Source organism: Zonotrichia albicollis, chromosome 6 (genome assembly GCF_047830755.1).
Source record: "Zonotrichia albicollis isolate bZonAlb1 chromosome 6, bZonAlb1.hap1, whole genome shotgun sequence".
NCBI lineage: Eukaryota > Metazoa > Chordata > Aves > Passeriformes > Passerellidae > Zonotrichia > Zonotrichia albicollis.
Genome location: NC_133824.1, coordinates 31,253,837 through 31,266,471, shown reverse-complemented (window position 1 = coordinate 31,266,471; position 12,635 = coordinate 31,253,837). Strand labels below are relative to the sequence as shown.

Here is a 12,635-nt window from a genome sequence, read left to right as displayed (position 1 = left end):
TAGGGTTTTATGCTAATTACACTCATCTACTTTGTATTTATACTAAGGCTCTTGGCAGTAATGGAGAGAAAATTATGCTGTTGAAAGACCTAACAATATTTTGCCCGCTTTCTCTAATAGATATGAGAGGGATATAATAGTCTCCTTTAATGTGAGAGGGACTCCAATTTTTGGTGACTGGAGTGATAAATCTTGTACTGCATGGGGGTGTTAGTTGGAAACATTTGTGCTCTTGATCACAGACACATTTTAGCTTCACAAATCTCTGCAAGAAAAGATGCCTGTGTTTTTCCAGTGTATTTGCAAAATTAATCTTTCACAACACAAGACTAGTGATATTTTGGCATAGTAATCAGTAGAATAAGGATACTGGGTGAACAGCACAGTTTCTGATTGCCAGGTTGTGGCATTTATGGAGGTGTCTGTAAAACATTAAACATTAAAGACAATACTTACAGGAAAAAAAGAAACTTTTCTTGGGCAGTCACTGATACTAAGCCAGAGAGGAAGTAGAAAGCCCTTGTTTAACTTTGATATACAGCTAACTTAAGAATAAATAATAAACCAGAGTTAAATATATTGCACTATGACCCACACAGTATTTCTTCTTAAAAGTAATATTTTTCATGTATTTTTCATGACTTTTTAGAAAACAGGTGTTGATCCAGGTTGACTTTGTCTCTGGTTAAGAAGCTAAGTAGGCTGGGAAAGCTAAGTAGGCTGGGAGGGTGAGATAGGGTAGGAAATCCCTGTGGTTTTTAGTCCTAGTATGGATGTTCTTCTGGATTCCATATGCAAGGAATCATCTGGAAAATGAGTCTTAGTTTTGTTGCTAAAAAGCCTCGTGACAGTAAACATGGTAGCATTCCCTGCATCAGGGGGTGATGTTTGAGCTAACCTTGCTGTCATTTGAGTCTCTGGAAGACACCCAGGAACTGTGCACTGCCAAGGGCAGGTGGAGCAAAGAGGTAACAAAGAGACAATTGTAATGGAATTTGATGGATACAAGGAAGCCTAAAGAAGCAGGGCAACTAAAGAGTCTTGTCACAATGCACAGAGGAGAGCAGGATGACCTGCTGAACATCTCTGTGATTACAAGTAATTTACTGTGGCACATGTATGTATTTGAAGAGATCCTGTTAACAGTCTCTGACCTGGCACGACATTATGTTATGTAGTTCCTTGTAGCAAATCTCTGATGCTGGCCTGAATACATCAGGAAGCAGGGAAATCTCTTGTGCTGAAGAGATACTAGCAAGGGCAATCCACTGGCAATCTGTTCCTGTAAGGGCATGGCTGGGTTTCTCACTTGTGCCTGCTGGGATTTTGCAGTAGGGAAAAAGAATCCCCTTTGGGCATCTGCTCTGATGACAGTAAACAGCCTTTCATTCTCTGGAAAACAGAACTGAACATAAACTGACTTGTTTTTCTGACACCTTTGACGTGTAAAGGTCTATATCTGTACACTTCAGCAACTAAGAGTAGCACATGGAGGACCCCATCCTGGGTCATGTTACTGGTCATACCAAGTGCTTCTTGTCTGTCTCAGAAAAAACAGTGACAAAAATGTAACTCTTTAAAACTGCAGTAATTCTCCAAAGGGCAAGATATTCTGTTACTCAAAGGAGCAGACATTCTCCTTGTTTATCTCTAGCAAACCTCAACAGTCAGGAAAAGGACTCTGAATTGAGCTACCAACTCCAGGGACAGTCCCTCAAATGCCAGTGCAGGATGGCTGGGAAGCACCATTGTCACTGCCACTCTTTTGAACAGCCTTCATTCAGCAGGACTACCACGGTAGCACTTTGCAGACACATTGAATTTTGCCTGTCTGACTGGGTCTGCGGATAACTTCTGCTCCCACGTGCACTGTATAATGTTTCATAATGCAGTATCAAGAGGCCTAAGATACAGCTAAGAATTTCTTACTATCATTTTAATAACCTATAGAAAACAACTGGAAATTCACAACTAATTTGAAGAGATTAGTAATTTTTACTGGGCAAGCTGTGTTTGGGAAATCTAAAACAGTTAGTTAACTGAGCAGAAGCAGTAATATACTCATTTTCAGAGGAGCCATGCATTTGCAGAAGAAGAAAGGACCTTTTTCTCCATATTTGTTTTCTGCCTGTTCTTTGCATAAGGCATAAATTAAAACAGAAATATTTTATCTCCCAACATGACATGAGAATCTGGCACATTCCCACACAAATATCAAATACACAGTCACACAGGAAGTCACACAGAAAATTATTATAATAATGATCATAATAATAAAAGCAACAGCAACAACCATAATAAGGACAGATTTAGAAGCAGTTCCTGAAGTCTGGGTCTTTAGCTAAGAAGGTAACATTATTCTATAGCTCTCAGGCCAGAAAATCAGCCTGGGCAGGCAAAAAATTTTCTGTACCATCATGGCAAGTAGCATGAAACACACCATTCATGGCCTGTTTTGAATGTCCACTTCAGTGTTGATTGCAATTTGAAACCGCTGATGCTCAGAGTGGAAGGCTCTAAAAAATCATCAGCTCTTATTTCCTTGTGTCTCAAAAGTGTGCTTAACACTGTGCTGGGGTGCAAATACAGAATACAGGGCAGAAAGAGCCTGGCAGTTCATTTAGTCCATCCCCATCCAGGACATAAATAAGAAGTTTTACACAATTTGTTAAACCCATTTGTGTCATCTGTTGAAGATGGAGATTCTCTGTGAGTCAAGAAAGCTGTATTTTCTTACTGTATCAGCCACTGCCCTAGAGAGAAAAGCAAAATCCTTAATCAAGCTATTTAAATGTATTTAAGATCATGATGTACAATGGGGGAAAACCTTTCATCTTTTACTGTACCACATTCCAAAGGATTATCTCAACCACAGAAGAATGCTATTGCTTCTGAAAGCACCCAGCATAACTATCATGCATCTAAGGACAATATATGAATAGAAGTGATAGTACAGGGCTAAAATTTCAGTATACCCTGGCAGTGCTGGAACTTGAATGTCACTAACCCAGCAAAAAAATGCAACAGCTGAAGTAAAATCCTGTACCATTCAGATGCTATAGGCACTCCTGGCTCTTTCCTACTGGGACAGCTCTCAGTCAGGCAGGAAAAATTTGGGAGGGACCGTTCCTGGTGCAAAGGAAAGCTCAGGCAAGGGAGACAGCTCTGAGGATAGGTGAAGACGGAGGCATAAGATTTCTACATGTGAGCAAGGAGTGTTTTTCCGAATCTTCCCTGTTGCCAGTAGTGTGTGCAGACCCTGCAGTTACAGATACAGCACATTCTGAAGTGTCTCATTCAAACAGCAGGTAGGGCCTCACTGTTGTGTCCAAAAAGAACAGGGATACACTGATCATTCTAACCCAGCTAGCCTGGATACTGCTCACCACAAAGCCACTCACCACATGGAGCTCGGCAACAGGAGTCATCCCAGGTTTATACATCTCTCTAGGTTGTGCTACTCATGCTGAGCAATAGCTACACCCCCTCAGTGGGTGCAGCTCCAGGCAGTTCAAAGCCAGCTGGATTGCATCAGTGCAAGCTTCCCTGCCTGCCAACACACCAGAGTGCTGCAGAGGGGGCATGGAGATAACCTGCTTGAAGCTGAAGACAAGGAACCATTTCCAGTGAAGCAGAGCAAGCAAACCTCTCTGCCAGCACACAGGGCCTCTAGATCCATTCACCTGACAAGCAAGGGGTCCGTGTGCCCCAGCTACTCACCCGGCACTGGTAGAGCTCCTGCAGCTGGGCGTTGATCCATTCCTCCAGGTCTAGCCAGCGCTGTAGGTCTTTGCGGTTGTACTTTATGGTCAGCTTGCCCAGTTTCCTGTGTGATGATTCCTCCCCAGGTTTCTCTGGTGTCTGGAAAGTCACCCGGGGCAGTGCACTGGAGTTGCTGGCCATCCTCAGTGCCTCCTCCTCTGGCAGCAGGAACTCTCCTTCCTCTGGGCTCCCTCACCCCTTCTCTCTGCCTCCTTTACCAAAGCCTCTCTGCAAGCAGTGCCTCCCAGCACAAGCTAGTTACAGGCAGCAAGGCTGGCAGGCATTGGTGATCCTAGGGAGAGAGTTAGGGGTGGCCACAGGGCTGGGGCAGCAGCCAGGCTCTGCAGGCTGAGTTACAGCTGCGGACTCTTGGGTTTCACCATCAGACGTGCTGACAGGAGCAGGGAGGCAGGCAGAGTTGTTGTAATAACATCTGTTGTTAAAAGAAGCCAAGTGAACCAGGGAATTGATGAACCATGTTTGTTAATATTTAACACAAGTCAGGTCCGAGAGGTGGGGAAGAAGGAGGTTTTAAATTACTGTTTTCCTACAGGCATAACTTACATGCATGTGCAATTCCAGAGGGCTGAGCCATACATAATGTATTGAGTCCTGCTGCAGTTCATACTCAGTAAACTGCCTGCAGCTACAGGGTTTAGCTCCCTTTGAGATGGTATATTTAGCATTTTCCAGCTAAAGCACTGGACCCAGCACAGACAAGAAGTGGCCTGGAATCAGGCAGCTCATTCATTATTTTACAGCAGTAGGTCAGGAAATGACACTGCAACACAAAGTTGGGCTCAGCAGTTCCATTTGCTGTTCTATATTCTCTAAGTTAAGTCCAGCTCTCTCAGAAATTTCTGTAGAAATCCCAGTATCATGAATTTGAAAATATTTGTGCAAGGAAATTTTGGGATAAAAGAACATATCTGTGCTCCAAAAAGTAGACTATTTGATGTGATGGCACTGCAGGGGAAGACCTCACTAGGGATATAGCACCATCTCCTTCCCACAGAAGAGTACTCATGGTAAACAGGTTCACCTGCTGAGGCATCACAAATGACTATCAGACTATATATTATCAGTGCTTGGTTTACAGTTCCTCCCCACCTGGTTAAAGGTCTGCAGCATTATTGCCCTATGACATTTAGAAGAATATGTGTGAGAAGTGCACACGGCTGTTCTGTTCAGAGGAACAGAAATCAGGCTGGCTGTGATTATAGGGTGCCAGGACACCTCTTTTTCCAGCTGTTCCCAGAGCCCTCCAGCAGCCTGCCCAGGGAGCTGCCCCTCCACATGGACAAACCAACTGAGACTTCTCCATCCTGAAGCAGATCAAGCACCTCCAGTCCCATGATTCATGTGGAAAAAGCAAGCAAGCCTTTGCTGTCAGGAGCCAAGGTGTTTCCAGTTTGGAGGCCAAGAGCTAGAAAGGCCAAAGGAAAAGCAGCTGACCCTTCTCCTGCTGAAAGGTGCTGCCAGGCAGCATGAGGCAGTCTGTAGAGGGGCTGGTCTCTCAAAAGTTTGCTCAGTCTCCCTGGCACAGCTCTGTCCCCATCCCCAGAGGGATGGTGGTACAGCCAGCCAGCAAAATCTTGTACACAGGGTAGTAGAAAAAAGAGTAGGGACATTACAGCCCTTTTCATCCTTAATGTGAGCAAAAAAATAAAATTAAAATTTTTTTTAAACCCTTTTCAGACTGGAAATTCTGCAATTTGCTTTCACATACATGAAGAATAAAGTGTTAAAGTATACCTGAAAGTGATTTTATCTCCCCTGTTTCTCTGACAGCCTAAAACTTCTGTCCAGAAGACAACTGTTAGCTATTTAATTTTAGCAGCTTTACCCATTTTTCCTTACTGCTTGGCTGTATCCCTGCTCTAATTCCACTCCTAAAAGTTTCTTATTTAGATCAAAGTTACACAGAAAAATCTGTGTTGAGAGGCTTGTAGCACACTTAGTGAGTGCAAATTCTTCAGAGATTCTTAACTAGTGGAAAACCTTGTAAAACCCATTGAACAACTTATAATACCTTTACAACTATTGACTTTTCAAAGGTTAATATGGCCTAAAATGGGCAGATATTCACAAAGTAAGTCTGGAACAAAGGACACACATTCAGGTGATAAATTCCTGTTTCCAAATACAAGTGCTCTATTTTGGTGTTCAAGGATTGACATACTTGAAGGGGGGAAAGTGGGGGAAACTGTACTTCTTTGGTGCCAAGAATCTCCAGACAGGCTGGCATTAAGAGCAGCAAAAGAGGACCAGACTTAAAGGAGAAGCTACTTGTTATCTCTAAGTCACTCCAAATGTCTGCAGTGGCTCAAGGGCCGGCAGGGAAGCCCCTTTCTTCCATCCCCTGCGCTAACTCTGGTGCTCTTGAGCAGTTTAGTTAATCTCTACATGAAAGGTAGGGTTTGCCCTGTTAATATTCTTCCAGCATGGTTGAATTTATGAAGCAGAGGATCCAGAAGTTACAGGGGAGCTGTGAAAATGAGGAAAAGGGGAACATAACCTGCTCTAGTGGCTCTTCAAATAGCTTGAACTGCTGTTAAGTTGTAACCTCACTTGAGCTGAGATGCCACATCTGAAAAGGTCCACAGGCCTGTTCACTGACTAACAGGCTCACCCCAGGACCTGTACTCCACCAAAACAGTAACAAACAAGGGGCACAAGCCCTCCTGCTGCTCCATCAGTGCCACCCTGCAGCTGAACAAGACATTCGGAGGATGATGTCAGAGGCCCTCTCAGGAAAGCTGCAGGCCAAAATGAGCCAGATTACAGGATGTTCATCATACTGCTTGGGCTTATTTCAGCTTAGTCATGAATTTGTTGTAATAAGAAGGTGGCAATATAGAAACAAATGTTTACTGATAAAGTAGGCTTCCTCCAGTAATAAAATGTTTTAATCTATGATTAAAGCAAGAAGAAGCAAAACCAGTGCAAGATCAGTGGGTGTGGCAGAAGTTCCTGCAGGAACAGGACTGGATGCCTCATTCAAGGTAGGGGATATTGTCCCCTTGAACGAGGCAGCATCTCCTACAGGTGCCACCTGCCAGTGCTGGTAAATGCCAGCTGAGCTGCCACCAAAACAAACGCAGCTCCAAGATTTCCTTCATAGTGCCACACCCCATCCTGCCCTTTGCTTGCATACAGCAGATTCACGGGCCAAAGGGACAAAAAAGACATTCACCATTTTGTTCGGACAGAATCTCAGAGATCTCAGCCATGGCTAGGAGATGGAATCTCATTTTCAGCCTAGTTATTTCTCCCTATAGCCTCAGGCATACAACCTGGAGCAAAATTTCTGGAGTGAACACACATACTTGGGCAACTAAGTCATCTAATCAGACAATCTGTTTTTTCACAAGAGCTGTGCACATGTAAGCTCCAATGGACCTCCTGCTGCAGCTGCTTGTGATCATCTTCTCTGCAAATCTGCACATCATTTACGTTGGTGAATAAAGGGAGCTTAAACATGGCCAACATATTTGAATTGTTAGACTGAAAGAAGCACTATGCCTCAGTTTCCATGCGTGTGACCTGGGGTTGCTGATCCTCCAGCCCTACCCTAAAAGTGAGGTTCCTCTGAAAGGAGGGGAGGATTCAGTACTGTGGAGCAGGACTTTTATGGCTGGCTGTGGTGCCAGAGAGGGCCACCAAACCAAGCTGAGCATAGGCATCACAGTACCAAACAGCTGTGACATTGATCCAGGCAGCAGAGCATCCAAGGGCATGAGTCAGATCCAGTTACACTCCTCTGCTCTTGAAGCTAATAATCTCCATCCCACACCTGTGACCTAAGCTGGTGCTTCTCTTTCTTCCTGAGCTGATGACTCTGGTGTGTGCTTAATAATTCAGAGGGGGCCCAGCTCATCTTTCCACAGAACCAGGTTGGCCCCTTTCCCTTGAGCCCCAGCCGAGTAAAGAACATTTCCCTTCAATACAGCAGAAGCCACTCTCCACCTGCTTTAGAAAATAATCACTTTCCCTGTAGTTGCAAGTGTGATAGTTAACACAAATTAAACCAGAGAAGCCAGCAGAGGTGACTGTATCAATACTACAGTGACACCACAAGGTAAAGAGGTTCTGTTCCTTCCTGGGAACAGGAATAGGCACAGAAAAAATGTTGTGCAATAAGACAGTGTAGCCAGAACTGGAGATTTAAAAAATCCAGAGCCCTAGGTGAGCAAGCCCAGTACACCCAGCACCTTGATGTCCATCATCCACTTTCTTTATTTTTCAGTTATCTCCATGAGAGCATGGAAACCAAAAAGCCTGCATCATAGCCCTAGAGTTCTAGCAAGTAGAGGGAGAATGCATCATCTCTCACCCTCAGCTTCTGGAGATGTAGGGAAGCAGAAAGGAATATCCAGCTCATAAAGTCCCCAGCTTCCCCTGAGAAGCACTACCACCTTCCCATCAGCACAGGCTGAGAAGCCAGGTGTCAGTAATCAGCCTTATTCCTTTCTCCTGACAGGCTCACCTTTCATAAGGCACTGAAATGGCACTGGCAAGGAATAATGACAAGTGCCAGAGGAAAACATTTCCCAATTTGACTGATTGACCTAAATTGCACTCTTTGGCACTGTCTCAGAGAATAGAGAGGTCTCAGCAATAAAGAGGTCAGGTAAGCTGGCCTGCCCACCTGCCCTTCCTCTGGCCTCAGTTACTAGCAGTCAAGTGAAGCATAAAGGCTGATGTCTCATCAGCAGTTCAGAAGGGTAAGTGAGAAATAGCTGCACCTACTCCTTTGGCACACCAATTTTCCTTGTCGTGTCCATCCACAGACTGGCTGGAGGTAGCAGGTTGAGTAAGCATCTCCACTGAGGAAGAAGGCCCCCTTCCCCTTGAATACTTAGTGAAGCTGACAAGGTGAATTGGATGCCAAAATAATTGTTTGGAGATCTTCGAAAACCTGCCCACATTGTTTGTTTCTATCCCTCTTGTTTGTTGCTCTCCCTCATTACTGTTTCCCTAGAGGAAGATGTCTGAGACACTGATAGCATAACTGACATGTGTTACTTGTCTTCATGTAACACAGAAGTTTCAGCAAGTCTTTGAATGGTGGACTTGGAGACAGTAAAAGCACTATTCAAACTGAATAGTTGAAGGGGATCTTCCTTGTTTTCCAGCCTGCTTTCAACATTTTAGGCTTGCAGAGGTTGTACAGCTCTTGCACCAATAAGTTTATTATGACCCAGTCCTCTTGAAAGGGTACATTCCATTTGCAGGGGCTGTACTGCTCAGACCTGCAGGGAAAATGCCATCTACAAGCAGAGGGGAGAGCAGGCTTTCCCACGAGGCACTGGCAGCTGGCCTGAAGGTGTGGAAAGAAGATTTCTGGGGATACAGTTGCTGTAGGAAGTAATGGAAGAGAGTCTATAGGGAACCCTATGGCTGATCCTGTTCTGCCCACTGGTGCAATGAAGAACAAACCAAGTTGTCTGTGAGAACTTCAGTGGGAAATGTAAGTTTCTTCTAGTTCCTGCAAATTGAAGGGTTTTTGCTTCACATTTTCATACCTATGTCCCTGTAAAAGCCTAGCATATAAAAAAATGCAAATACTTTCTTGGTGTAACCAGTCTAGACACTATTTCCACCTCTTCCTTTCCCATTGCTCCTGCCTTTAAGGGTTTATCTTGACCAACAACATTAAAATAAAAACCAGTGCCATGAAACCGTAGACAAGAACATCCCCAAAGAAACAATATAGCCTCATTGTAACTCCCTTCCTCAAAGCTACCTCGATGCAATGGGAACGGCTCTCAGGAGGACTCAGCAGGCTGTCATCCTTTCTCCTGCTTTGTTCCGCAGGACCAGTGGTTAGTCATAGCCTGATGAGATCCCTTCCTGTCTCCTTCCTTTGCCACATCTTTGTGCCATCCCTTGCATCCGGGTCTCACCCCTAAACCACACCAGGAGCTTTAACCTGAGGCAAATACAACAAAACAAGCAAGCAAACCTGTCTCCCAAGTTTTAATTACACATGGAGCAGTTCCCAGGTAAAACACAGCAGAATGGATTCACCTGCAGTAGCTGGTAGGACCAGCTGCTGTGAGGAAGTCATTGCAGATGATGATGCCGTGGAGCTGGGCTGCACAGCGGGGCAAAGGGGAACCTGAATCAAGCCTTCCTTATTTTTCTGCCTGTTGGAGTCACTTCCTCCTGGAAGGTGAGCATCCAGCTGCCAAAGGCGCTGTGGTCTCAAGAGTAATCACACAGAAAAAAGGCAGGTGATAGAGGCTCCTGCACTGCATTTGTTAGAAGGCATGCATGTCTAAGATCTCTTTTAATCTTAGTCAAATATTAAACTATGGTGTGATTTACCCCCCTGAGTCATTGTCGGAATAGTTCTTTCCAGACTGAGAGCAGACACTTTAAAGACAGACAAAAGTTAACAATGACTCACTGTTTCAGGACCCCTTAAAAACACTCCCGAGTTATAAAATCACACACCCTACTTTCCCTTCATGCTAACATGAGTAATACACGTCTCAGCTGAATCCATGGGAATTTATTCATTTTGCAGAAGATGAGGTCTGTAATGGGATTTTGAGGTTTAGGTTACTCCATTTTAACTCCATTTAGAGCTAAAATGGAGTTACTGAGTTGGAAGTAAAGCTGCTGCCACAGAGAGGGGGAGGGGCTCCTAGTAGAAGTCCTTGATCTTGGGCCCAATCTCAATTAAAATTTTAATTACTGAATTCCTCCAGAATAAACTGGGAATATTTAGAAACTGTGCTTAAGTTCCTGAATATACTGAATAAAACTAAGTATGAAGTGACTATAAAGACAGTCAGGGTGAACAGCAGAAAACCTTGCAGCAGAATTTAGCACAGCCTTCTGCCAAAAGCCAATAAAAACACCTATTCTAAAGGCTAGGCTTCATCCTCTAATGAAGGGGCTTTCACAAATATTTTTTTAAGAGTGGAGGGAGACATTAGAGATGCCAATGAATCCTCACAGTTCTGTGTTTGTAGGAATTACATCACCCCTGTATTGTTTGGCACAAGAAGAAGAGACATCATGTCCTTCAGGAGCGCAGGAAATCTGTGACAGATTTTGTAACACAACACTACTGCTGAGGCAGATTAAATTATTGTCAGTGAGGCAAAAATGCCAAACTGCAGTGTTTAGGCACAATTCTGCCAGTGGAGATACCCAAACACAGTCACTGGTTTGCCCTGGGGCCAACTGCTCCCTGCTCCTCTGTCAGAGAACTGCACTGAGCCTTACCTGGCTCCACTCTGAAGGCTTTGAATATTTATCCAGGAAAAATCTATTCCAGGCTAAACACAAGAGAGTTCCCAGCAGAGCATCTCAGGCCGTGCAGAACAGAAGGAGGAGACAACCTTGTTGCCATTTTTGTTTCTTCTGCACATATTTAGATGTTCAAATACAACAAAACAAGCAAGATCAGCTCCCCCTTTACTCCTTGCATGGTCTGCAAGCAGGTCCAAAAGGTCTGGTTTGTAAATGAGGTGGGAGACACCCATGCTTCTTTTGACAAAGACTCATAAAGCCAATGAGGAAAGCAAACTTCTCCTTTCTCTGCAGATATTCACGTTTTCTCTATCAAATTTCAAGGTTTATTTTATACTTTACCACTGCCAGATCAAAGCAATTCCTTTTTCCTATAGATGTCAGTACTATACAAATGTCAACATCAGGCGCCATAGAAAGTCAATAGAGGTAAGGAAAAATTATATTCCCACAACATTATCCTCCTGTCGTGCTTGTGACAGCCAGGAGGCATAAAACGTGTCTCTAAGGCCTCCCAACAAATCCTGTGAGGACTCCTGAAATCCTGGATCAGAGTTACAAAAGGAAACAGCAAGAATTGAAATGCTAGACACCAGAGTGGTCTCACAAACCACAAAGACAACTGTTGTTTTACACATAGCTGCTGCACAAACCACAAAACCAACTGTTGTTTTACACATAGCTGCTGCTCACCACCTCTTTCTGAAGACATACCATGAAATGCCATCTCAGATTTGCTGCTGTTATTTTAAGTGATGAAGTATTTCATTATAAATAATGTCCAAGCAAATTGCCAACACTCCCAGCCTTCCTAAGGACAATGACAGAGGGATAAGAGCAGTTTGCCCAGGGGTTTTAGGACTGTTTACACATAGAGGGGTGGATGACACAGATGTATGTGTTGAACAGAGGAATTTGGTCATGGATCTGCAAGTAAAAGCATGAAGGGGGGAAATAAATATATGGACAGGCAGCCTTTGCATTCGTGTGGCCCCAAAGAGCACCGTTCTGCAAGGCAAGGTTCTACAAACGGACCATGTCTAACCTGTACGAGACTGAGGAGAACGATGAAGTGCTGCTCATGAGTGCGGGGGTGATTATTTTAGATTTTCACTGCTGGGGTAGCAGGGGTCCTGCCATTCAGGCAGCCTCCAGGTACGATCCCAAGGGCTTTCGCTGTAAAAACCAAAAAATACTGTGTCCCAAGAGCAGGGAATTCATGATTGCGGGATGCCTGCACTGAGCACAAAACCCCTTGCAGCAGCGGCGGCGGTGAGCACTGCAGGCAGGCTGCAAGGCTGACTCATTTGGGCTAGCGAGACAAGGGCTAGTGGTGCCGGTGACCACACCGAGCACAAGGGCGACTGCCACAGGACACAGACCGCCTGCTTCTCGGCTTTCAGTCCCTCTGGAGCATCCTTAGCACGGGGATGCAGCTAGCCCCCAGCAGGCGGGATGCTCCTCTGCAGCGGCTGCGCTCGCACCTGCGGCAGCGAGAGAATCCAGCTCGGCTCTGCTCCAAGGGGAGTAGAAGATCGTATCAGCTTGCCTCTCCTCCCCTTCCTCTTACGCAATTCAGCATGCGAGGGAGTGACTTGATTTTT

General features: G+C 44.7%; 1 protein-coding gene across 2 annotated transcripts in view; it reads right to left on the bottom strand.

Annotated features, from left to right (window-relative positions):
• PPP1R14D (protein phosphatase 1 regulatory inhibitor subunit 14D) overlaps positions 1-12,635 on the bottom strand; it is a 22,268-nt gene that overhangs the window by 8,116 nt on the left and 1,517 nt on the right. The window contains exons 1-2 of one of the 2 annotated variants that reach the window (XM_074543035.1): positions 12,077-12,575; positions 3,721-4,195 (exon numbers count right to left, since the gene is read on the bottom strand). In XM_074543035.1, the coding sequence (XP_074399136.1) occupies positions 3,721-3,903 (183 nt within the window). In that variant the 5' untranslated portion in view covers positions 3,904-4,195; positions 12,077-12,575. Of the gene's footprint in view, positions 1-3,720; positions 4,196-12,076; positions 12,576-12,635 lie in introns of those variants that run through there. The other variant, XM_026794379.2, reaches the window with a different exon arrangement.